At 43.4% G+C, this 27342-nt stretch overlaps 1 protein-coding gene across 3 annotated transcripts; it reads right to left on the bottom strand.

Annotated features, from left to right (window-relative positions):
• Positions 1-816: 816 nt before the first annotated feature.
• Ddx19b (DEAD-box helicase 19B) lies at positions 817-27310 on the bottom strand. 3 transcript variants are annotated; one of them, XM_059263994.1, is made up of 12 exons: positions 27120-27305; positions 18061-18109; positions 16616-16669; positions 15335-15470; positions 14948-15040; positions 12999-13101; positions 8680-8794; positions 6447-6624; positions 5889-6126; positions 2103-2265; positions 1520-1711; positions 817-1122 (listed from the first exon to the last, which is right to left on the bottom strand). In XM_059263994.1, exons 1-12 carry the CDS (start codon positions 27207-27209, stop codon positions 1061-1063), a joined length of 1473 nt encoding a protein of 490 aa, XP_059119977.1. In that variant the 5' UTR covers positions 27210-27305; the 3' UTR covers positions 817-1060. The 3 variants fall into 3 exon arrangements, 2 of the variants coding, with proteins under 2 accessions (XP_059119977.1, XP_059119978.1); XM_059263995.1 differs by lacking the exon at positions 27120-27305 and adding an exon at positions 23586-23728; XR_009379424.1 differs by lacking the exon at positions 817-1122 and having other exon boundaries at positions 1597-1711; positions 2103-2299; positions 27120-27310.
• Between the last annotated feature and the right edge of the window lie 32 nt (positions 27311-27342).

Below are 27342 nucleotides of genomic sequence, written 5' to 3'. Positions count from 1 at the left end.
ATAAATGGCTGTGGTCCACCTTGTCCCTCATCACACTCCTTTGTATTCATTCGAGGCACTGTGAACATAGATGATCAGAATCCCTTTAGAATCAAGATGCCCAATGTTTGTAATCATGCCCTAGCTGGAACTCTGACCATTTCTAGAACTGCTTAGACGGAGGCTGCCCATCAGAAACTTGAGGCTACAGTATTCACTAAGTATCCAAATCTCAAGTACCCTTTTATTGGGCTGGTACTAGTAAGGGGTAAGGTGATGTTACAGATGTAAAGACAATGGTGCAAGTAGCCCAGGACAAAGGCTTTGTGGCAAGCTAGAGCGACCACTAATTCTCCCTGATGATTTATCCATGGGTCTTGCAGATGTATGAGCCAAAAACTCACTAATGATGAGATTTGTCCTGCACACAGATTGCTACCTCCTGAAAAGAACAAGCCATGTTCCTGAGGCACAAACCTGAATAGAGTGGCCCCAAAGGCATTTTGGTCCAGCATAGTAAATCTCTCCTGGGATAAGTTAGCAGGGCTCTGGTAACTCAGCTTAGCCATTGCACACCCAGTGCTAAGCAACAGCTCACAGGCCAACTCCTCATGCCGTCCTCCTGACACTAGAACTGGCCTACATCCCTATCCTACTTGGCGACTCTGCCTCAGGGTGCCCTCTTTTCTCCTGTGCTGTCACCGCCACAAGGCTGGCCTGCACACTCTAAGTCAAAGAAAAGCTAAGGTTTGTCATAAGGAAGCCTGGGCATATTATCTAGATTAGCGTAATGATGGGGAAATATTGGCCAAAAAAAAAAAAAAAAAAAGACGGAACTTCTAAAAGGTAAATTTCTGTGTATTCATGCCTAATCTTCCAAAGTTGTGTAAACAAATTTTCTACCATCCCCCATCATTTGTACAAATTTCTGTCAAGTCCAAACGTAATTCTGAATGAGGTAGGTAGTCTCTACTCAGGCCTTGGTCTTTGAGGTGCCGCCTGTCCAGGCCTATGCCATGAAAGCACTAGGCTCCCAGGCAGGGACAGTGCTGAGGGGGGCGCCAGTCGCTGGTGAAGCTGCTCAGTTGGCTATCTTCTCGATCTCATCCAAATCATCTGTGTCCAATCTTTCTATCTTCTTATCTGAGGAAATAAAGATTGGAAGACCACCGTGGACCACCGTGGAAATGTAACAGAAGTCACCTAGAACAGCATGGCAGTCTGGGGAGGGCAGGCGCCCAGCTGTGGGACAGTGTGCTTCCTCTAGGCACAGGGCAGGCTTCCTGAGCCTGAGCAGCTGGCAACAGGGTCCTGGGCACCGATCCCAACTTCTCAGGGAAGTTGTCAGGTTCTCCTAGCTTGGTGCCAGGGCACTGATACTCCAGTCCCTGAGCCCTGAATGTGCAGGAGCTCTCCCTGACAGCATCCACGTGGAGACAGCAAGTGCAGGGACAGAGCCCGCCTCAGGGACAAAGGAAACCTCCCCTCTCCCACATCCCCTCTGAAAAGAGTCCCAGGCGCAGCTGACTCAGGGACTCACTAAAATGCTCCTGGATTCTGTTGAGGATGTTCATGCTGTGCTTGCTGTCAACCATGTTCACGGCCAGACCCCTCTTGCCAAAGCGGCCCGTGCGCCCGATGCGGTGCAGGTAGGTCTCGTTGTCTGGGTTCCCGTCCTTGTCCACAGGAAGGTCGAAATTGATGACCACAGACACTTGTTCAACATCAATACCTGCACAAAGGGGTTGGAGGGAGGCAGGCAGGAGACAAGGGGGGCACCGTTAGCCACACACACCCACTTCACTGGAGATATGGCTTGGGCAGGTCACACTGGGATGTGGGCACTAAAGAGGACATCTGCAGGACTGTAGCCTAGGCAGAAGAACAGAACTCTGCCAGAAGTCAGAAAGCGAGTATCTAGAACTCTAAGTTTCACCCCACCAAGGCAGGACTGCTGGCTTCTTCCAAGTGGTTCTTACTGCCCAAGGAGAGACTGATTCTCTCCTACAAAGGAATGTCCCTAAAACCCTCCCGCCTCCGTGAGACCACGGCTACAAGCACTTTTCTTGCTCACAGGGCCCGGGACCCTCGCCTGGTGAATGGGGCGGCCATCCTCTGCTCACCACGGGCACACACGTTGGTGGTCACCAGGACCTTCTCTTTGCCTTCTCGGAAGCGCTCAATCACAGCCGCCCTCTGTTCCACCATCATCTCTCCACTCAGCAGAGCCACCTGGTGGCCCTCTTTGGAGAGCTCTGCTGCCAGCCAGCCAGCTGTTTTGCGGGTCTGGAGTGAAAAGAATTGTTTTTAATGAAGAGACCTGTAAAACAAAAACAAAAACAGACACAAAGATACCCACAAAAAGACAGTTTGTTGCTATGATGATAAATGAAGGCTCTGGTGAATTCAGTGGGCTGTCCAGGCTTCAAATTTCTCACATAGAGGGGTGGAAAGATGGCAAGACCAAGAGGGTGGGCAGAACTGGAGTAAAATAGTCTTCTGGACACCACAAGACCTGGACAGCAGCTGTAAATGCCTAAACGCGATCTAAACAAGATCAAGCCAGTCAGGAGTTCAGAATGTCAGCAGGTGTATACGAGCCATCATCCCTAGCTGAGGAACTATTGGTAACTGATGGCTGCTGAAGAGGGAAGGTCAGTGTTCCACTAAGGGTGTGATCCCCATAGGCTGACATACTCCACTGGATGGCCTGACACATAAGCACACAGACAGCACGGACTGGACTTGGTGGCTTAGAAAAGAAACACAAAGGAGGACATGAAGTTGTCAGGGAGAGCTGGAGGAGGGAGTATGGAGGAGCTGGAGGGGAGTAGTGGGGTGTGAACATGATCAAAATATACTGTATGCATGTATGAAATTCTCAAACAAATAAAACCTTTAAAGATGTTTGCCAGGGCTGGAGAGATGTTTCAGTGATTAAGAGCACATAATGCTCTTGCAGAGGACCTGAATTACAGTTCCCAACACCCATATCATGTGGCTCACAACTACCTATATCTGCAGCTCCAGGGATCTGATGCCTCCAGCCTGCACACATTAGCACATATACATACCACACACACCACATAAAAGATAACAGACACCAGATACCAAAAAATGAAAGAAACAGCTTTAAAATGTTTTCTTGAATGGAATTTTGGTCATATAATTCATTTGGATGAACTACTTAACTGCTGTTACTTTTTCATATAAGACTATCTCTAGCCAGGCATGGTGATACACCTTTGATCCCAGCACTTGGAAGGAAGAAGCAGGTGCATCTCCATGAGTTCGAGACCAGCTTGGTCTACAGAGTGAATTCCAGGACAGCCAGGGCTACACAGAGAAACCCTGTCTTGAAAACAAACAAAGAGCAACTATCTCTATTTCTAAATAGTCCATATACTTAATGTTTAAAAAAGTGTAAGCGTCTTATTGCTCTGGCTAGAACTTCAAGTACTATATTGAATAAGTATGGGGAGAGCGGACAGCCTTGCCTCATTCCTGATTTTAGTGGAATTGCTTTGAGTTTCTCTCCATTTAATTTGATGTTGGCTGTTGGCTTGCTGTAAATTGCCTTTATTATGTTTAGGTATGTTCCCTGTATTCCTGATAGCTCCAAGACCTTTATCATGAAGGGGTGTTGGATTTTGTCAAATGCCTTTTCTGCATCTAGTGAGATGATCATGTGGTTTTTTTCTTTGAGTTTGTTTATATGATGTATTACATTGACGGACTTTCGTATGTTGAACCACCCTTGCATCCTTGGAATGAAGCCTACTTGATCATGGTGGATAATTGTTTTGATGTGTTCTTGGAGTCTGTTTGCCAGTATTTAATGGGGGGTGGGCTGGGGGAAAGGTGAGGGGGGGCGGGAGGGGGGAGAACAAGGGAATCCATGGCTGATATGTAGAACTGAATTGTATTGCAAAATAAAAATTAAAAAAAATTAAAAAAAAAAAGTGTAAGTGTGTCTGGTAAATGGTTCAGAACATAAAAGGGAATCTTCGTACAATTCTGACAACTTGACCTCACATCCTAGCCCATGTAAAAGGCTGATACACACTTACAGGCTAGTGAACTTGGAGTATGGACTGCAGTGGCAAACAACAGGGGAGACCCTGCCTCAATTACAAGGTAGAAGATGAAGACCCATACTTTAAGATTTTCTCTAACCACCTCACAGTGCTATTCACCCGAATGCACAACACATATTATTTATTTATTCATTCATTTATTTATTTATTACACAAGGTTCACTGTGTATCCATGGCTGGCCTGGAGTTCACTATGTAGACAATATTGACCTTGAACTCAGAGACATCTGCCTGCCTCTGCCTTCTGCTCGGATTAAAGGTGACTGGCCACATCTTTTATTTTTTTAAATAACTTAAGTAGTGTTTGATTAGAAGGTGGGGGTGGAACATGAACACACTACTGAGCACAAGGAGGTCAAATGATAACATTCAGTATTCAGTTCTCACTTCCTACCAGGCAGATCCTGGGAGTCAAATTCAGGAAGTGATGCCTGGCAGCAAGCATCGTTACCCATTGAGTCATCTTGGCAGCCTAGGTGAACAGTTTACTTATTTTTAATTTTATTATATTTATTTACTATGTGTGTATGTGTGTACACATGTTCATGCCATGGTGCACACAGGGAACATGTGGGTTCTGGGAATTAAGCTTGGGTCATCAGTCATCCACTTAATTCCACTGAACTCCAGGGCTGGAGAGATGGTTCAGTGGTTGAGAGCACCTGCTGCTCTTACAGAGGACCAGTACTTAGTTCCCAGAACCTATGTCTGGTGCCTCACAACTGCCTGTAACTCCAGCTCCAGGGGATATAATGTCTCTCTTGCTTTCCACAGGTACCCACCCACATACATGCATACACAGACACAGACACATAAATAAAAATAAAATAATTTTTAAAAATTGTATAAACTAGGCATGGTAGTGCATGCTTTTCATCCCAGCAAGAGGCAAAGGCAGAGGAGGTAGAAGGGTAGACAGCAAGGGGGTAGGAGGGCAGAGGAATCTCTGAGTTCAAGGCCAGCTAGAGCAACGTAGTGAGACTGCCGGAAATAAAAAAAAAAAAGAAAAGAAAAGAAACTCAATGGATTTTTCTTTCTTTTTTATTTTTTTGTTTCTTGAGACACTGAGTTTCTCTGTGTGTGTAGCCTTGGCTGTCCTGGAACTTGCTCTGTAGACCAAGCTGGCCTCGAATTCTCAGAGATCTGCCTGCCTTCTGAGTGCTGGGGTTAAAGGTCTGTGTCACCATGACCCAGCTTTATTTTTGTTTGTTTTGTTCTGCTTTTTTTTTGTTTTGTTTTGTTTTTTTTGTTTTTTGTTGTTGCTGTTGGTTTTTCAAGACAGGGTTTCTCAGTGTAGTTTTGGTGCCTGTCCTGGATCTCGCTCTGTAGACCAGGCCGGCCTCAAACTCACAGAGATCCGCCTGGCTCTGCCTCCTGAGTGCTGGGATTAAAGGCGTGCACCACCGCTGTCCGGGTTGTTTTTTTTGTTTGGTTGTTTTTTGTTTTTTTGGTTTTTTTTGTGGGGGGGTCTGCTTTGTTTTTGTGGTGCTGATGATCGAATCTATTAACTATGAATGCTAGTCAAATATGCTACAACTAGGCTACACTGCTAGCTCATTATTTGGGATTTGGGAGATTTTAAAGAATCTCTAAGTATGATCAACCCAATCAACTATAAACTTAAAATCCAGGGAGACTCTTGCCTAGGCAGGTGGCTGTGGCCTGTCACTTCCCTTCACTGCAGTAGTCCCCTCAGTGAGCACTGCAGATGACTGCCTCCGCAGGAGCCTTGACAGGACCTACACTGACCTACCAAGAGCAGGGAGGGCACGGAGGCCAGTGCACCCCTGCAGGCCTGCAGCAGCTACTCACATGGCAGAAGATCATGGCTTGGGCGATGGTGATGGCCCCATACAGGTTGCACAGGGCCTGGAACTTCTCCTCTCTGTTATTGCAAACGACATAATACTGTTTGATGGTGTCCAAAGTCTCCTCTTCACGCTTAAGTTTGATGATGTTGGGGTCTGGGACCACCTTCTGGGCAAACTTCCACACTGAGTCTTCAAAGGTGGCAGAGAAGAGCAGCATCTGGCAGTTTGTGGGCAGCATCCTGCAAGTGGAGACCCAGGCACTTTGAGTGACTTCAAGGTTTTTGCCAGAAGGCACAAGCCCGGCCTCCACAGCCTGGATGGGCTGCAGCCCCAGCAGGCTGAGTGGGATACAGAGCATCCTGGGAGGGAGGAGCAGACCAAGATTGTCGCTGTCTGAGTGAGGGTCCCGGGTCTCCCGCTCACCAAGCCCCAGGCTGGGAGCATGGTGAGAGCTGCTGTGGAAATGGCCCATCACCCAAATACTGCTGCACAGAGCAGAGCAAAGAACCCAAAGGTGCAAGAGGAGACTGTGGAAGTTCCTCCTGGTTCCAGTTCCTACCTCTGGATGCGGATGCTCTGGTCTTGGTGGCCCTGAGTTGCTATCATCACGTCAGCCTCGTCCAGAACAAACACCTTGATCTTCTTGGGGTCAATGAACTTCAGCTTGGAGCACCAGTCCAGGACGGTCCCGGGGGTGCCAATGACAATCTGCTCACTGACCTTCTGACCTCTGTCCACTGTGGAAAAGACATGTTCTCTTCAGGTATTCCAAAGGAAAGCCAGCTCTGGGAATAAAAGCCTTATACATCCTCTCAGAACTGTCAGAACAAATCAACTCCAGATTTCACAACACGTGTGGGGGCCGCTAAGATGGCTCAGGGTGTAAAGGCCCCTGTCAGGCCTGAACTTTGTTCAGTCCTGGGAACTACATGGTGGAAGGGAAGAACTGACTCACACAAGTTATCCTCTGACCTAAACACACAGTGCCTACCGAACTCCCACCACATAAATAAAACACACCTGAGGGTCAGCCTTGCTTTCTTCAACTGTGAAGTAGAACAGTACCTGTACAGTGCACTGTGGACACAAAACGTGCAAGTTTCTTTCTACTTTTGCCTAAAAAAGTTGAAAAAAAAAATTTTTTTTTTTGAGACAGGGTTTCTCTGTGTAGTTTTGGTGCCTGTCCTGGATCTTGCTCTGGAGACCAGGCTGGCCTTGAACTCACAGAGATCTGCCTGTCTTTGCCTCCCTAGTGCTGGGATTTAAGGTGAAAACATTTTTTATTAGTTTGGGAGGGGTGTAGTGTTTTTTGCATGCCTGGTGCCTTCAAAGGCCAGAAGGGGGCTCCAGTTCCAGGGGATCTGGAGTTACAGACAGTTGTTAGCTGCCCCATGTGGGTCCTAGGAATTGAACCTAGGTCCTCTGAAAGAACACCTCTGAGCCATCTCTCCAGCCCTCTCCTAAATTTAATATCATGCAGCTCTTCTTTAACATGATTTATCATTCACTTTCCCATGTAGTTCAAGTCTTTCCTCCTAAACTGGTAGCTCTGAGTCAAGGATCCTGGCACAGACTTTGTTCTGCTTTCTGGCCTACAGACATTCTACTTGTGTAACAAGTTCTCCTCAAGACAAATCTCTAGCTTAAAACACACACACACACACACACACACACTCTGAAACTTCAGCTAGCTCAAGTTGATTACTAATGCATGTACAGTAACATTCCGACCTCTGTCCACTGTGAAAAAGACATGTTTTCTTCAGTTATTCCAAAGGAAACCCAGCTCTCCATTCTGAGATATTTTTTAGCTACTTTGTACTTAGTACTAATGATTTTCTGTTAATAGTTTAAGGAAAGTTTAGATGTCACTATAATATCTAATGGGCACATAGTTAATCAAATTTAAAATTGATAAAATTAAATGTTAAGGATATATCAAAACATGATAAAAATGATAAAGTAAAAAAGGATCCAGGTATGGTAGTGGATGTCTATAATCCCAGTACACAGGAGACTAAAATAGGAATGTAGGGCAAGACAAAGCTAGATTTCAGCAACTGAAGAAATTTTTTTTTTTTTTTTTTTTTTTTGGTTTTTAGAGACAAGGTTTCTCGTGTAGTTTTGGTGCCTGTCCTGGATCTTGCTCTGTAGCCCAGGCAGGCCTCAAACTCACAGATATCCGCCTGAGTCTGCCTTCCGAGTGCTGAGATTAAAGGCGTGGGCCACTACCGGCCAACTCAAGAAAATTTTGAGTACAAATGGGCAAGAGAAAAGCAGATGTTAAGTTTTTTAGGGAACTGTTAATTTGCTTGGTTGTAACAAGGGCATTATGATTATATAATGTCCGTATGAGGTACATACTAAAAGATTTAGGAAGAATCAATTACAATAAGACAATTTACTTTCAAGTGTTTCACAAAAATGTACAAACATATCAATAAAGAAAATGTGGCAAGCTGGGTGGTTATGGCACACACCTTTAATCCCAGCACTCAGGAGGCAGACTCAGGCAGATCTCTGTGAGTTTGAGGCCAACTTGGTCTACAGAGTGAGATCCAGGACAGGCTCCAAAGCTACACAGAGAAACCCTGTCTCGAAAACTTAAAGAAAAAAAAAAAAAAGATAAAAGAAAATGGGGCAAATGTTAAGTATTTGAATCTGGGAAGGAAGCATACATATATACATATATTCATTGAACTGTTTTAACTCCTGGGTATGTTTTGAAATTTCTCAAAATTAAAGAAGTTATTAGATTTATTTATGATCTAGGCCCAAATATTCATACTCACATTTATTGCCTCGAACAGCATAAGCTAGCTTCAATTCAGGGTAAAACTTGCCCATCTGTTCAATCACTTTTCCTGTTTGAAGAGCAAGCTCATAGGTAGGAGAGAGGCAGAGACACTGGAGAGAAAGAGTACTGAATGAGAACTCTTGACAAAAATCTGTCTGGCCAAGGGACTCCACATTAGAACCTACCCATCCATCTGGGGCTACAGGAAAGAATATGTACAGCATACAATATTTGTATTTATAAAAAAAATTTTTTTTGAGACAAGGTTTATCTGTGTAGTCCTAGCTCTCCTAAAACTTGCTTTGTAGACCAGGCTGGCCTCGAACTCACAGCGATCCACTGCCTGTACCTCCCAAGTACTGGGATTAAATGCATGCACCACCACCACCTGAACATAAAAAATTTTTAATTTGTATTTATATAGATATTTTGCCTTCATGTAAGTCTGAACCAAGTATGTGCAGTGCCCCAAGAAGCCAGAAGAGGGTGTCAGGTTCCCTGGGGCTGGAGTCCAAACAATTATGAGCTGCTATGTGGGTGCTGGAAGTTGACCCCAGGTCCTCTGGAAGAGCAGTAGTGCTCTTAACTGCTGAGCCATCTCTCCAACTACACCATTTCACTTTTAAACTGCTGGGTCATATACTAGAATTATTAGTGGTCAGACTATGGCTAGGTAAAGACGCTTGAAAACAGGAACTGCCAGCCTGGCATGGTAGCAAACACCTTGGATCCCGGCATTCGAGAGGCAGAGCCAGGCAGATCTCTTGAGTTCAATTCCAGACTGTTCTACAGAGGGAGTTCCAGGACAGCCAAGGCTTCATAATGAGCTTCATAATGAGAACCAATCTCAAAAGAAAGGAAGGAAAGACTGAAAAAAGGAAGAAAAGAGCAGCAGCTGGCCACTAGAGCACAAAAACCCTCCCCATGAGCAACTGTGCTAGTTACATTTTGTTGTGTTTCTACGACAATGCCTGTAACTTCAGGAAGGAAAGGCTTGTGTGTGGAGTGGACAGAGGTCATCCTGCTGAGGAAGCTGTAACTGGAGAAGCATGAAGATCTAGTCCCACTGCATTGCAATCAATCAGGAGGGGTTCCTCTCCCCCCTAATTTAGTCTGGGATGATGCATGCACATTCAAAGTCAGCTTCCTTTCCTCAATTCAACTCACTTGGAAACACCCTTCCTGACTCACCCAGAAGCATGTAGACATCCCAGGGGATTTTAAATCTCATCAAGTTGATGAACAAAATTGTAAAATTCCAGTTGAAGATTAGCTTCTTTCTCACACAGAAAATTCTCAGAACTTTCTCTTCTTTTTGGGAGCAAGGTCCTGCTACACAGACCAAGCTGACCTCAAGATGACTATATAGCCGAGATTATCCTTAAATTCCAGTTCAACTTGTCTCAGCCTCTCAAATTCTAGGATTACAGACATACACTACCATGCCTAGCAGTTAGAACTTTTGTACCTATGTTAATTGTTTTTTTTTTTTTTTTTTTTTTTGGTTTTTCGAGACAGGGTTTCTCTGTGTAGCTTTGCGCCTTTCCTGGAACTCACTTGGTAGCCCAGGCTGGCCTCGAACTCACAGAGATCCGCCTGGCTCTGCCTCCTGAGTGCTGGGATTAAAGGCGTGCGCCACCACCGCCCGGCTCCTATGTTAATTGTAATAAGGTTTTTCCAACAAGTAAAAACATCAAGCTTATTAGCAGTAGTCTAGGATTTGCACATTCTGTGTTCAATTTTGCACATTCTGTGTTCAATTTGAGTTCTGGTTTATATAAAAGGGGGGAATCAAGCCAGATGTGATGTCTCATGCTTATAATCCCTGCACAGGAGAGGCTCAGGAGGATTGCTGGGTGCTCATGGCCAGCCTGAATTACATAGTAAGGAGGGAGGGAGGGAGGGGGAGGGGGAGAGGGGGAAGGGGAGGGGGAGGGGAAGATGGGGAGGGGGAGAGAGGGGGGGAGGACCTTAAAAAGGGGCAGGTGGTGGGTGGATAAAGACCCTTTCTAAAAACTGATAAAAAGCTTTTGGTTTGTTTAAAATGAGTGTATAATGAAAATTTCATAGCTATATAAAATGGAATACTATCCAAAATTTGTAAGGAAATGGACTTAGAATGTATTAAGGGAGGTCATACAACCATAAAGGAAACAATATTTACCTTTCTTGTTCTCTCCTTCTCTGGGGATCCTAGCCTATAATGTGTGTGTAAACAAATGTACATGTGGATACAGTGTAACATGTAGAAAGGAGAACAAGAAAGGTAAATATTGGATAATGGAAGGATAGAATCCAAGTAACAGATTTCAGGACAGCCAGGGCTTCCTAATAGAGAGACTCTGTCTCAAAAAACAAAACCAAGGTGAAAGTATTAAGGACCTGGGTTTTATTCCCAACACCCACATTGAGGCTCACAACCATCTTTAATTCCAGTTCCAAAGAATATGATATGCCTTCTTCTGGCCTCTGCAGGCACCAAGCACACAACTGGTGCAAAACATACCTATATATAGGCACCATAAAATGAAAAAAACAAATCCAATGGAAAGCACCATAGCTTCAGAATGGTTTTTCTTTTTCTTTTGATTTTTCGAGACAGGGTTTCCCTGTGAAGCCCTGGCTGTCGTGGAATTCACTCTGTATACCAGGCTGACCTGGAACTCAGAGATCCATCCACCTTTCTCTGCCTCCCAAGTGTTGGGATTAAAGGCGTGTGTCACCATCACACACAGAATGATTTTTCTAACTGTATAGAAATCCATTGAAAAGTAGAGTTTGGCTGGGTGGTGGCGGCAGCGGCAGCAGCGCACGCCTCGGGAGGCAGAGGCAGGCGGATCTCTGTGAGTTCAAGGCCAGCCTGGGCTACCAAGTGAGTTCCAGGAAAGGCGCAAAGCTACACAGAGAAACCCTGTCTCCAAAAAAAAAAAAAAAAGGAGAGTTTAGGTTTGGCTAATTTTCACTGCATAATCATTTTTATCTGAAAGTTCTTTCAATAAAGGATCTTTTTTTAGTTTTATATATATACATATTAGATTATAATTACATCATTTTCCTTCTTCAGTTTCCTCCCTCCAAACTTTCCTTTGTACCATACCTTGCTTTTTTTCGAATTCATTGGCTCTTTTTACTTTAATTGTTTTTTTTTTGTGTGTGTGTGTTCCTAAATATATAAATACAACCTGCTCAGTCCAGTTACTTATATGTGTATGATTCAGAGCTGACCATTTAGAAAGAGAAGAAAAAAGACAGGGTTTTACTCTGTAGCCCAAGCCAGCCTGGAAGTTACTACATAGCACATGCTACCCTCAAACTCAAGTCTCTGCCTGCCATGGACTGGGATTACAAATGTAGATAACCCTGACTTATCCATGTTGGGCGCCAAATGTAGCCAGAAGTTTCTCGGGTCTTGCCTGGCCCCACAGTTGGGACAAATCTCTCCCAGGTCCCTCAGCTACTTGGTCCCAAGTAAACACACAGAGGCTTATATTATTTACAAACTGTATGGCCTAATGGCTCAGGCTTCTTACTAGCTAGCTCTTACATCTTAACTTAACCCATTTCTATTAATCTATAAATTGCCACATGGCTTTGTGGCTTACCAGTACTTTCATATCTTGTTTCTCCTGGCGGTGGCTCACAGAATCTGCCACATTCTCCTTTTCTTCTCCTCTTTCTCCAGTTCCAAAGCACCGTCTCCTTACCTTATTCTGCCTTACCATTTGCCAAACAACTTTATTTATGAACCAATCAGAGCAACATATATTCACAGCATACAGAAAGACATCCCACAGCACTTCCCCATTTCTGTCTAATCAAAAAGAAAGGTAAGTGCTGTGGGATGTCCTGCTGTATGCTGTGAATATGTGTTATTCTCATTGGCTAATAAATAAAGCTGCACTGGCATATGGTAGGGCAGGATGGAGCCAGGTGGGAAAATCCAAAAAATAGTGAAAGGAGAAAGGAGAGTAAGGGGAGACACCAAACCGCTGTCAAAGGGGCAACATGTAATGGGACGAAGGTAAAGCCACAGAACATGTGGCGATACATAGATTAATAGTTACAGGTTGAGTTAAGTTATAAAAGCTAGCTAGTAAGAAGCCTGAGCCATGAGCCACATAATTTGCAATTAATATTAAGCCTCTGAGTGATTATTTTATAAGCAGCTGTGGGACTGCAGGGCTGGACGGGACCAGAGAAACACAGGACCAGAGAAATTTACAGATACAATCCACAGCCTGGCTTTTAGTCCAGGAATACTGTTATCCGTTTTAGGCTATATGCTAGAAGGAAACCCATTCCCAAAGTCCTTACCTGGGGATAGCTGTTTGCAGGCTCTACTTGGCTGAGCATGGCCAACACAAAGGCAGCTGTTTTACCAGTACCAGACTGAGATTGGGCAATTAAGTTCTGTGGGCTGCACAAGATAAAAAAAGTTTAGGAGCTCCACCATCAGATAAGTTTTCAAATGGCTAGAGGGTTGGCTTAGTGGTTAAAAGCACTTGTTGCTCTTGCCAAGGACCTGAATTAAATTCCCAACACAAACATGGTGGTTCACAACTGTTCCACTTCCACGGTATCTAATACCTTTTTCTGACATCGTCCAGCACCAGGTAAGTAAGTGGCACACACACATTCATGCAGGCAAAACATACAAGAAAAGGTTTTTTTTAACTTTTTCAAAAATAGAAGTGAATAAAGCTTAAAAATGAGTTTTTAGCCAGGTGGTAGTGGCGCTTGCCTTTGATTCCAGCACTTAGGAAGCAGAAACAGGTGGATCTTGGGAGGCAGAGCCAGGCAGATCTTTGTGAGTTCGAAGCTACCCTGGTCTACAGAGTGAGATCCAGGACAGGCACCAAAACTACACAGAGAAACCCTATCTCATGGGCCAGGCAGTGGTGGTGCACGCCTTTAATCCCAGCACTCGGGAGGCAGAGCCAGGCGGATCTCTGTGAGTTCAAGGCCAGCCTGGTCTCCAAAGTGAGTTCCAGGAAAGGCGCAAAGCTACACAGAGAAACCCTGTCTCGAAAAACCAAAAAGTCAAGACCAGGGAAGTTTTTCTCATTACAAGAAGAAATAAGAAATTTAGGGAGCTGGGGACGTGTGTCAGTTGGTAGATTGTTCCTCTAGCATGAAGGAAGTCAAAGTTTGACCCCCCTATCTTTGCATAAATTTGGCATGGTGGTGCATGCCTGTAGCCTTGGCACTTGGGAGGGGAAGACAGGAGGATCAGAAATTCAAAACCATCAGGTCTGGAGAGAAGGCTCAATATTTACAAGAGCTTGCTCCTCCTCTTCCAGAGATGTCAGTCTGGCTCCCAGCACTGTGTCAGTAGTCTAGGGGCTAACTCCCTCTTCTCTCTGAGGTACCTGCACACACGTAGCATAGGCTCAGACAGATGTATTAAAAAAGAAAAAAAATCATCTTCAGCATTTGAAGCAAGCCTGGGCTATACTGAGATTTTGTCTCAAAACAACACTTACTGTGGCCAAAAATCAACCTCACATCCCATCAAAAGCAAGCAAAAAAACATAAAAAACATCTACTAGTAGACAAACACATAAAAAGAATAATCAAATGGTAGTGGTAGGATTGAGGTAGGAGGTATATGGGCATTTCCCTATAAAATCCTTTCAAATTCACTGTCTTAAGCTTTTTATAACAGTATGTTCAGAGTAAAAATAACAACTGGGGACTAACAAACTAGCCCAGGAGGTGACAGCGCTTGCTGCCAAGCCTGCTGACTTGAGTTTGAGTTTCTGGGAACCACATGGTAGAAGTTGAGAACTGACCCCTCAATTTGTCCTCTGATCTCCATATACATACCACAGTGTGCACATGCACCAACACACACAATGTAATAAAATCCTTTTTTTAAAAGCCAGACAAGAGCCAAGTGGTGGTGGCACATGCCTTTAATCTCAGCATTCGGGAGGCAGAGCCAGGTGGATCTCTGTGAGTTCGAGGCCAGCCTGGGCTACAGAGTACCAGGAAAGGCGCAAAGCTACACAGAGAAACCCTGTCCCAAAAAACAAACAAACAAACAAACAAACAAAAAAACAAAGCCAGACAAATAGCTGGTATACATCAGTTTTTTTAATTGCTGAGGCTGGCCTTGAATTCACTATATAGCTTGAGCAGACCTTTTCATTCTCCTGCCTCATCTTCCTAAACATCGAGGATTATTAGGCATGAGCCAACAGGCTTAAGTTTTTTTTACAAATAGCAAATGATAGATGAGGTAGTTATGTTGAGTTACATACGGTTCAGCAAGCATCAGAGGCAATGCGTTCTCTTGTATTTTGGATGGGCGGTTGAAACCCATGGCATAGACTCCCTGGAGAAGCTGTGGTTTCCTAGAAAAAACAATTAAAGATGAAAGTCACTTCGATTGAGGAACACAGCCAAATATGTAGGAGATTTTTGTCTGCTTTTCACTGGTACACATACACAGTATCGAGCTGAGCACAACTGAACATGAAGTGAGGATGCAGCTAAAGTTTTTCCAGATTCCCCGAACATTTTATATAACAGCCCAAAGGAGCTAATGCTTATTATTAGCCTCATGTAGGTAAACATAATGCGGTATGAAAAATATGGATAACCAGGCCATGATCTCTATCTGAATACAGAAAGCAATGAATACTCACAGGCGAAGCTCTTCGAAAGACTTCACCGAGTAGAGAGGGGAGGTTGGGTCCCTCTGTAGGACTTCTACTTGGTTGGTGTTATCCACAAGATTGCTTCTGATCAGCTTGTTGAGTAAAGACTGAGCAGCTCTGTCCTCTGTCAGGATGAAAGTACAGGAGTGTTTAAAAAGTCCATGTATTTAACAGTCATAGGTATTTTAAGTAATACCCTGGGCTTCCTGATTCAAGTACATTAGTTTTGATTTTAAAATATAATAAAATGCTGGGGGTAGTGGCACACGCCTTTGATCCCAGCACTCGGGAGGCAAAGCCACACAGATCTCTGTGAGTTCGAGGCCCGCTTGGTCTATAGAGCAAGATCCAGGAAAGGTTCCAAAACTACACAGAGAAATCTTGTCTAAAAAAATAAAAAATAAAAAATAAAATAAAATATATAAATAAATAAATGAAAAATTTCTCTGAAATATAAACCATCAATTCTTTTACATATTGATTACATTAAACTTTACCCTAGCACTGTGACGCCTATTCAAGTTGGGTCTAACAGTGAAGCCTCATGCTAGCAAGGAAACAAGAGGGTCCTAGGACCTGCTAGCCTGCAGTCTGTCTGAATTATTGAGCTCCAAATTCAATGAGAGACCATTTCAAAAAATAAAGGTGGGCCGGGCGGTGGTGGCGCACGCCTTTAATCCCAGCACTCGGGAGGCAGAGCCAGGCGGATCTCTGTGAGTTCGAGGCCAGCCTGGTCTACCAAGTGAGTTCCAGGAAAGGCGCAAAGCTACACAGAGAAACCCTGTCTCAAAAAACCAAAAAAAAAAAAAAATAAATAAAGGTGGAAAGACCATGCATGGTGGCATTGGCCTTTAATCCCAGCACTAAGCGGACAGAGGCAGAGGTAGACAGATCTGAGTCCCATGACAGACAGGGCTACATAGTGAGACTCTGTCTCAAAAGCAAAAAGAGGTGGAGAGTGACTAAAGAAGATACCTGATGAAATCTCTGACACACACACACACACACACACACACACACACACACACACGAGTTTCAAGCTGAGTATGGTGGCACATGCCAGTAATCTTAGTACTCAGTGGGTACTGGAAAGAAAACTACCACAAGTTCAGGGCTAATTCAATTATATAGAGTTCCTGGCCATCAAGTGCTACATTACAAGATCTTGTCTGAAAAATACCTTGGTAAATGAATGACTACATAAAGCCTTGTCATGACTTTTTTTCTAGAACATGGAACCTCCTTTACATAGCTTAAGGACTATATTACCTTTCTCTTCTTCATCTGTTTTCTCTGCATTAGCACTGGTTTTAACAACAGCACCTTGATCAGATACAAAGTAGATGTTATTCAAAATCTTATCCCTTATCTAGCAACCAAGACAATTCTAATTCTAGGGAGAGAAATTATCAAATTTTTGCAACAAAACAAATAAGGAAACCAAGCTACTACTAAAACCAATTTATTCTCTCCAAATAAGTTTAGAGGGGCTGGAGAGATGGCTCAGTGGTTATGAGCACTGACTGCTCTTCCAGAGGACCTGGGTTCAAGTCCCAGCAGCCACATGGCAGCTCCCATCTGTCTATAATTCCAGTTCCATGGGACCCCCGACACCCATGGCAAAACACCAATGCACATAAAATAAAGATAAATAAATAAAAAATAAAGTTTAGAAACACCGCTTATATATGTATGATTATTTCCAGGTTCCCTTGCACTATTTTTTAAAAAACTTGTGCCGGGTGGTGGTAGTGCACATCTGTAATCCCAGCACTTGGGAGGCAGAAGCAGGAGGATCTTTGTGAGTTCGAGACCAGCCTGGGCTACAGAGTGAGTTCCAGGAAAGGCACAAAGCTACACAGAGAAATTCTGTCTCGAAAAAACAAAAAAACAAAAACAAAACAAAACAAAAAGCATCTTTGTGCTCAACAAAATATCTGCAAATCATATTGTCAATGTGAACACAATGCCATAAAAATTCCATGTATGTAAATGATTGACTAATAGAAATATAGTCAAACAACATTGTAGTTATGTAAAAATATATGTAAGATCATAAGCGTATTCAGAGTGAGGTAAATATTAATATTGCTCTGATCTTGGTTTTGTTTGTTTGTTTTGTGGTTCTTGAGAACCTGGGGCCTTGTTTGTGTATGTAGGCAAGCACTTTACATTAAGCTAAAGCCCTACTCCTCCATCTTATATTTTAACATATACATTCAGGATATTTTAGCACATGTAAATTGACAAGTTGCTCAACTTTATGTGCATCTCACTAAAAACTGAAAAACAGTTAAAAAAAATCATCTCTGGCCAGGCGGTGGTGGTGCATGCCTTTAATCCCAGCATTCGGGAGGCAGAGCCAGGAGGATCTCTGTGAGTTCGAGACCAGCCTGGTCTACAGAGCGAGATCCAGGACAGGCACCAAAACAACACCAAGAAACCCTGTCTCGAAAAAAACAAAACAAAAATCATCTCTGTCAACATAGTCCTATGGTAAGTAATAAACTGAATAATTTACATGCTAGCTAGGTATTCTTATTTTTATATTAAACATTCTTTAACTATACAGCCCAGTTTATTGATACCCAAGTCAAACAAATATCAGTATCCGCTAGTCCTTTGTCTAGTAATTTTCCAGGTAGTTTGCTGTATCAAAATAGAAATACCAAAGAGAAATCACATTTGTTTTCCAACTGGCTTTAGTTACTCACCATTGGCATCTGGTTTGATTTTCTCTTCCTTAAGATGCAGGTTGCTCAACTAAATGGAGAATGTGGGGGGAAGGGAAAGTGTCAGGAAAATCACTTAAAAGACTGAGAGTCAACAGAGCCTCCCTAATGAAAGTGGAAGAACTAGTCTCAAGACCTACTCACTAGATACATTCAGTAAGAATGATTCATTAGGTTGTGCTGCTGGGTTCCTTTTATTTCCAAATGGTTGAAAGAGAATAACAAAATTTCTCAGAAATACAGCAGTAGGAAAGAAAAAAAAATTGTACAGTAGTCCCAGACTCACACTTTCTAATTATAATTTGTAAGTTTGCTTAATGCTTTGATTTACAAAGCCATTCTTTCATCAGAGCTGTCATTTTCTCATGTCCTGAAAGAAAAAAAATGCAACGAAAAATGCAGTCTCCCTTCAGATAGCCAACACTAGGCAGAAAAGATTACAAGGCAAAGTAGCAGTGATACGACTTAGTTGCTGGGTAGGTCCGAGCTAGACCACCACAGCTAACATGCAGCCTCACATTCAAGGTGCTTTGTGCTGGACTCTGACATTTTCACTAGCACAGCTTGGAGCACTGTGACACCAGGCACAACTAAAACTACCCAAAACGGCCGGGCGGTGGTGGCGCACACCAGTAATCCCAGCACTCGGGAGGCAGAGGCAGGTGGATCTCTGTGAGTTCGCGGCCAGCCTGGTCTACTACAGAGCTAGTCCAGGACAGGCTCCAAAGCTACAGAGAAACCCTGTCTCAAAAAACCCAAAAAAAATCAATCAAGAAATTAAAATTACTCAAAACAGGTTCAGGTGGAACTAGAAAAGAAGAAACAGATCAGAGAAATGTGCCAAGGCAACAATCATCAAGACTTTGTCAAACAGTATAAATTTAGAAATATCCTGTTATGGATTATGTCTGCCCATGAGAATGTAAATATCTTCATGGGGGGCTGGAAGATGGCTCAGCAGTTATGAGCACTGGCTGCTCTTCCAGAGGTCCTGAGTTCAATTCCTAGCAACCACATGGTGGTTCCCAACCATCTATAATGGGATCCAATTCGTCCTTCTGGCATGCAGAAGTCAGTGCATGTAGACAGGGCACTCATATACATAAAATAAATACCTTAATGACAGGGAATAGTTTTACTTGCACCTAGCACAAATCAGTTGCACTAATTATAAAATATTAAGTAGAGACTCAGCTATCATCTAGTAAAGGGTAAAAAGAATGAAAAATCATTACAAAGAAATGGTTATTTCTAAAATCAGTGCCAGGTTCTCTGTCTTTTCTAAGTCCAAAAACAAGGAAAAGAGGAAGGAGGTTAGGAAGGCAGGAAAGAAAAAAGCTGTTGGAATGGGTGGTTAGCTGCAGATGGAGGACCCCATTTGTCTTCACGGAAACTAACACTTATAGAACCTGTAGTGTTACAGAACAGCAGGGAGGAACATATGGGAGAGCAGACAAAGGAGATTAGCAGAGGGAAAAAAGGAAATCATAAAAACATACAAATTCTTCATTCATTGTGAAGGATCAAGAACATATTAACAGACATTAAGTATGAAGGTACAGTACACTGCTTGGTACATAGATGATACTCCATATATTGAGGTCATTGCTAAAGTACTCCCCAGTACCCTGCCAGGAACATTGTCTAATTCTAGTATTTAAGGACCTTTAAAAAGAGAGCTACCGCCGGGAGGTGGTGGCGCACGCCTTTAATCCCAGCACTCGGGAGGCAGAGCCAGGCGGATCTCTATGAGTTCGAGGCCAGCCTGGGCTACAGAGCGAGATCCAGGAAAGGTGCAAAGCTACACAGAGAAAGCCTGTCTCGAAAAACCAAAAAAAAAAAAAAAGAGAGAGAGAGAGAGAGAGCGAGCTACTAAGCCAGGTACACCTTAATCCCAGTGCTAGGAAGCAGAGGCAGTCAAATCTCTGTGAATTCCAGGATAGCTAAAGCTACATAGAGAAACCCGTCTCAAAAAAAAAGGTGGTGGAGAGGGTTAGGTATTGGCCATGGTTGCCCATATCTGTGATCTCAGAACTCAACAGGTGAAAGCAGGAGGATTAGGAGTTCAAGACCATCCTGGGCTACACAGTAAGTTGTAGGCCAGCTCGGGCTACATGAGACCCGTGTCTAAGAGGAGGAGGAGGAGGAGGAGGAGGAGGAGGAGGAGGAGGAGGAGGAAAGGAGAAAGAAGAGAGTATATTCAACAAAAGAGAAAGGAAGAAGGAATCCCTCTGAATGAGATTGAAAGCAAATCTGCTGTTTCCCCTTCCCCTCCCAAAATGAGCTGTACTCTAAAAACAGGAGTGTCCAGTCCAGTCTGAATCAGACTAAAGGTTATGAAAGAAACAAGAGTTATTAATTTTGCTTGATGTACTTGGACATCTTGATATATGGACTACCAGCATAGAGCTAAGGATTGAACTGATTTAAAAAAAAACAAAAAACACACAAAGCAATTAAAAATTCCAAGAAAGCCAGGCGGTGGTGGCGCACGCCTTTAATCCCAGCACTCGGGAGGCAGAGCCAGGTGGATCTCTGTGAGTTTGAGGCCAGCCTGGACTACCAAGTGAGTCCCAGGAAAGGCGCAAAGCTACACAGAGAAACCCTGTCTCGAAAAAAAACCAAAAAAAAAAAAAAAAAAAAAACCAAGAAAAACAAGTTTTATAGAGTTAGTAAGGGGGTGGCCAAGAAGACTCGGTAGGTAGACATCTGCCGCCACACCCAAAGACATGAGTTCAATCCTCAGGACCTACATGGTATAAGGAAAGAAGCAACTCCTCCAGTTGTCTTCTGGCCCCCACATTCATGCTATGGCAAAATACACACACACACACACACACACACACACACACGCCAGATAAATGTAATTTTAAAATTTAAAGAGCTGGTCATGGTGGCGCACGCCTTTAGTCCCAGCACTTGGAAGGCAGAGGCAAGTGGATCTCCGTGAGTTCGACAGTCTAGTATACATAGTGAGTCCCAGGACAGCCAGGGCTATGTAGAGAGATCCAGTCTCCAAAGGGGAAAAAAAAAAAGTACTTAGGAAATAATAATATACAGAATGTCCACTTAATGAAAAGATAACATGGGCTGGAGAGATGGCTCAGCGGTTAAGAGCACTGGCTGCTCTTCCAGAGGTCCTGAGTTCAATTCCCAGCAACCACATGGTGGCTCATGACCACCTGTAATGAGATCTGGTGCCCTCTTCTGGCCTGAAGGAATATACGCAGCCAGAACACTGTATACATAATAAATAAACATTAAAAAAAAAAAAAGAAAAAGAAAAGATAACATTATAATGAAAACTGGGATCTTGGCCTGGTGGCTCATACCTGTAATGCTCAAACTGGGGGAAACTGAGGCAGGATTGTTGAAAATTAAATTCCAGCTTGGGCTATATAGTGAGTTAAAGTTTATAATATATGCTAACATACCTAAAAATACATGCAATCAATAAAATTGTCTTTACTTTTAAAAAGAAATTCAAAAATAAACCCCCAATCCACAAACCATTCAATCAATGAATGGGCTAATCAACTAAATAGACACACACATACCCAAAAGAGAAAGAAATAGAAATGAGACTGGGAATGTAGCTCAACTGGTAGAGTACTTGCCTACCATACACGAAACTGAGTTTAATTCCAAGACCTGCATGAACTGTGCATGACTACTATAAATTCCTATAATACCAGCACTTGGGAAATGTTAACAAGATCAGCTTATGCAGCCAGTATATAAATCAGTACGAACATTTAAAAAAAAAAAAAAAAAAAAAACCTTGACAATAGAACATGATCCACATGATCCAGCTTACCACTCTTGGTGTTCTCAAAGGATGAAAGACTAAGTCAACATACCACTTATACCAAAGATACTTATACATCTGTGTTTATAGTTACACAGCCAGGAAATGGAATTACCCTAGATGTCCATTAATAGATGACTAGATAAAGCAAATGTGGTATACACAGTGGAATTTTATGGAGCTATAGAGAAAAGTGAAATTATGTTATCTGTACAAAATGGGTACAACTGGAAATGACTATGTTAAGTAAAATAAGCCAGGCCAATGAAAACAAATACAAGTTCTCTCATATGCAGCACCTAAACGCAACATTATATAGGTGTGTATGTGTGCACCTATTTATATGTGTTTATAGGTCACAAAACTAAAAAGGAGATCATGAAAGAGGAGAAAAGGTCTTATGGGAGGTGGGAAATAAGGCATAAAGGAAAGCAGAAGGGGAGCTTCCTGGGAGAAGACAGAACCAGATAGAGGGAAGTAGCCTGAGGGAGAGCAGTGAGGGAAGAGAACAAGAAAGTATCATGACACATATGTATGAAGACGTCACGGCGAAACCCAGAACTTTGTATATTAACCTAAAAAATTAATTAAAAAAAATTCTTGTGCACACCTTTAATCCCAGCACTCAGAGGCAGAGGCAGGTGGATCTCTGTGAATTCCAGGCCTGCATGATCTACAGAGCAAGTTCTCAGGACAGCCAAAGACTAGAGAGAAACCCTGTATCAAAAACAGAAAATGAAAAAAAAATTCTCAAACAGGGCATAGTGGTGCAGGCCTGTAATCCTAGCACTCAAGAGATAAGAGGCAGAGGATCAGGTGTTCCAGTCATATATATATATATATCTCAAGGGTCTGTCTCAAAAAAGAAAAAAATAAATAAAAATACCCTCCTCAATGCACAAAGCCCAAACAGTATTTCTTTTTAAACTATGTGGGTTAATATATATATATATATATATATATATATATATGTATATTATAATAAAAGTTTTGAGCTAAAATAAATCTTTTTTTTCCTTTCAGGGTGGTCTTGAACTTAAGGCAATCCTGCCTATACCTCCAACAGCTAGGATAAGAGGTGCCACATTATGCCAGGGTAAAAACCTAACTCTTTACAAGTTAAAAAATGTTAAAGTGGACAAATCCTAATTCTTGGAAAGTTCACAGACACACATATATATATATATATCCACACTGAGAGTTACGTTCAAATCTCTACTAGAATTCAGAATGTTTAGAAATTAATTCCACATAGCAATATTTAACTCCTATCTTGTTACAATATATCAGGCTCAGAAAAAGAGAGCCAATCAAGAATTTACTGACAGACCAGTCAATCACCCACCACCAATAACCAAGTGGAAGGAGTCATACAAATATGAGTAAGGTAAGTCCCTGAGCCCAAGAAACTCTTATCTGAAGGCATATAAAAATTACCACCCAAGGTTGTGAGTGCAATCGATTATAAACCTTGATTCCAAGAAGACAGACAGGTGGCTGGGTACTGTAGGGAATCGATCACCCAAATTGAGTTTACACAACGTGGGAGGGTCTGGGTAATCAAAGCCAGCTTTGATTAAAGTTCCATCCCGCCAGGGCCCTTCCGCCCTGCACCGAGCAACCTAAGTAGTGTCCTTCCAAGAGACCGAGACCCTGACCAGCACTGCCCCCGGTCATCCAGTGGCTGGTGACAACTCACCGACTCAGCCGCAGCTTCCTGCTCGTCCACCGCTAGGGCCCAGGAATCCGTGGCCATGGTCCCTGGTGGCGGGGCAGTGCTGGCAGGCTCGCCCACTTGGGCGGCGTGACTGCCGGCTCAGGTGGGTCGAGCTCCGCCTCGGGGGAAATCATTCACTGCAGCGCAGACGACCGGAAGCGGCGCTCCGCGTGTCGTCAGAGTTTGCGTCAGCACTGCGCCTCTAAGGTCCCGGGACCGCACCACTAAGGTAGTCTTGGCGTCCCCACCCTTCACCCTTCACTGCAGATGGCCCTACTACCCAAATGCGGTAGGCAGGATTAAATGCTCTCGGACTGAAGGGGGGAAAGCCAAGCATGGTGGCATAGAGGAGCTCATGTAACTATTACAGTCAGAATACACAAGCAAGCAAATCGCTGTTTAACGTTTCAGGTTATTTAAAATGCCTCAGTGTATAAGCTTACCCTACTCTTAGCGAAGATCAAGATAGTATCTGTTCTTATCAATTTAATAAGATGTCTAAGTATTGGCAATCAGTCCCGTAAAACAAAGGGTTAAGTGCTCAAAGCTCTGCCACAAATTGATCTTTGAAAAAACCAAAGGAAGGTGACAAGGAAAATTCCTGGTACAGTATCAGAGACCAGAAAGAGCAAGTTAGTTTGTTCAACCAAACCAATTCAGTTCCTGAAGGAAATGGTAAGAGCTGCTTAATAAGGAAATAGATGACTTCTGGAGTCATCGATGCCTTCTTCAGATGGCCAGCTCTCCTATGTAAAGGTTGTGTAGTTGGCATTTTATTTATTTAGTTTTAAAGATTTATTTATTTTATTTTATGTGTATGAGCGTTTTGCTTGCATGTCTATGTGCACCATATGTGTGTCTGGTGCCCAGGGAAGTCAGAAGAGGGTATTGGATACCCTAGAAGTGGAGTTATGAATGGTTGTGAACTACCATGTGGTTGCTAGGAACTGAACTCAGGACCTCTGCAAGAGCAGCAAGTGCTCCTAACCTCTGAGCCATCTCTCCAGCCTTAGTTCTGGATAATTTTTAAAAGGAAGAAATAGCTCCAAGTTTTTAGAATAGTAAAAATAAGGACTGAAATACTTGCTTTTTCCCTAACTGAAATCAAACAGGCCTTTATCCCTTGTTACTTGCTAGAAGGAATCGGAGTTTCTGGAACGTTATGACAACATTTTTACTAATATTCCATGACAATAAATGAATCTCAAGCAATGGTGAGCAGTAAGATTGGGCAGGCAGGGGGACAACCAAGCACAGCCTGGAAGCCATGACCATATTGCAAGTTATAAGAAACCCTGGGGAAAACCAGCTAGAAAATATTAGGTTATTTTGTATTTTTCAAGGCTACAGAAAGTTTAAAAAAAATTCCAAACAAAATATAATGAAGATAAACATTAAATTATGCAAGATGCCATATAACAGAATAGGTTCTACTCGCTCAACAAAATGAAACAAACTCACGTAGCTGTGTATACGCAGTATGAAAGTCACCAGAAACACAATAAATGGGAACTACTTAGGAGGGATTTCTCTAACTCACAGTGATCTGCTTGCCTCAGTCTCCAAATGCTGGAATTACAAGCATGAGCCATCACCACCACCACCACCTGAAAATCATTTTGAATTCATTTTATCCTCTGAAGTTATTTTCCACGTGTTCATTCTCTCTCTCTCTCTCTCTCTCTCTCTCTCTCTCTCTCTCTCTCCCTCTCTCTCTCTCTCTCTGTCTCTCTCTCTCTGTCTCTCTCTCTCTCTCTCTCTCTCTCTCTCTCTGGTTTTTTGAGACAGGGTTTCTTTGTGTAGCTTTGCACCTTTCCTGGAACTTGCTTTGTAGACCAGGCTGGCCTCGAACTCACAGAGATCCGCCTGGCTCTGCCTCCCGAGTGCTGGGATTAAAGGTGTGTGCCACCACCTGGCAAATAAGTTTTATTTATTTATTTTTTTAATTGGGTGGTGGGAATTGACCTGGGTCCTCTGAAGAACAGTAAATGCTCTTAACCGCTGAGGCATCTCTCCAGCCGTCTTTTTTTCTTTTGAGACAGAATCTCAAAAAAGCAAAACCGAACCAAACCAAAAATTGTATATCAAGCCAAGCATGGTGGTACAACCTGTAATCCCAGTACTCAAGATGCTGAGGCAGGAGAATAAGGAGTTGGAGAACATGACCAGTTTTTATTTAAAAACAAACAAAAATAAATTTAAAAAATACCTTAGTGTGGTGATGCAAGCCTTTAACCCCAGCACACAGGTAGGCATATTTCTGTGAATTCGAGGCCAGCCTGGTCCACATAGTTCCAGGCCACCCAGGGCTATAAATAGTAAGACTCCATCTCGAAAAACAAAAACCAACCAATCAAAGAAACAAAAAACGAATTTTACTTTCGACAATGAAGGGAATAATATTTAACAAATACCTCATCTTCCAGGGCATGGAAGGAATGAGGGGATGAATGTGACCAGATGTGCTATGACCCTTATGAAACTGCCAAGAAAAAAATTTAAACAGACACACACACACACACACCCTAGGCTCCTACCACAGTTCTTAAGAAATAAAACATGAGCTGGCTGTGGTGGTGCACGCCTTTAATCCCAGCACTGGGGAGGCAGAGGCAAACTCTGAGTTCGAGGCCAGCCAAGGCGACACAGAGAAACCCTATGTCGAAAAACCAAAAAGAAATAAAACGTGGGAACTGAAAGTACATCTCTTGTCTAGCAGCACATGCTGGACCCTGGATGTATTTGAATACCTCAAACACAAAACTTCAACTGAAGCACCCTCAAAGCTCAACCAAGTGGTTCCCCCTGTAACATCTGGAAGGTGGAAACAGAAAGATCCAGTTCAAGGTCATTATTAGCTATATAATGAGTTTGAGAGGGCACAGCTTTCCTGAATTAAATTTTGTGCGTTATCTTTTCTATTAAAACAAAAATCTGGGGTTGGGGATTTAGCTCATTGGTAGAGCGCATGCCTATCTAGCGCAAGGCCCTGGGTTCGATCCTCAGCTCCAGAAAAAAAAAAAAAAAATCTAACTAGGCAGTGATGGAGCACGTCTTTAATCCCAGCACTCAGGAGGCAGAGGCAGGCGGATCTCTGTGAGTTTTGAGGCCGGCCTGGTCTACAGAGCGAGTTCCAAGACAGCCAGGAATACACAAAGAAACCCTGACTTGAAAAAAAGACAACAAAATAATAAGAAAAATAAATAAGAGTCCACCCGTAAAGCCGAGCATCGTGAGACTCCAGAGGAGAACAGAACGTGGTATCCCAAGCGGTGTGCGGAGAAAGGCCCCGCAGGCATTTTCGTTCGGCCTCCTGTGTGACACCCCGTGTGGCCGCCGCCAGCCCGTTTCCTGGTCTATGGTGGGCAGCCACCTGGGGTCTGCGAGATGCCAAGGCCTTGGGCCCGGGGCCTGCTGCCAGGCCTCCTCGGCTTTTCCTCTTTCCCCTCCCTTCTTTCTAGCAGTCAGGAAAGCACCTACAGGCGCGGAAGGAGAGCCACCCGCACGGATACTCACGCCACTCAAGGGCAAGGAAAGTGGGTTCCGAGCTTGGGCCCGGGCTCGGCCTCGACCCGGCCAGCAGCTCCGGCCATCACGGCTAAACATGGCGGTTAGGCTTCCTCAACCGCCACTCACAGTCCCAGCCAAGCCTAAGCTCCATTGGCCGGGCCTTGGAAAGCCGCTCCTCCTAGCCAATCAACAGACGGGGAGGGAACCGCTCGGGCTTGCGCATGCGCAC

This window comes from Peromyscus eremicus, chromosome 5, assembly GCF_949786415.1.
Source record: "Peromyscus eremicus chromosome 5, PerEre_H2_v1, whole genome shotgun sequence".
In the NCBI taxonomy this organism is placed as follows: Eukaryota; Metazoa; Chordata; class Mammalia; order Rodentia; family Cricetidae; genus Peromyscus; species Peromyscus eremicus.
The sequence above is the reverse complement of the archived record's forward strand: the minus strand, read 5'-3'. Positions and strand labels throughout refer to the sequence as shown.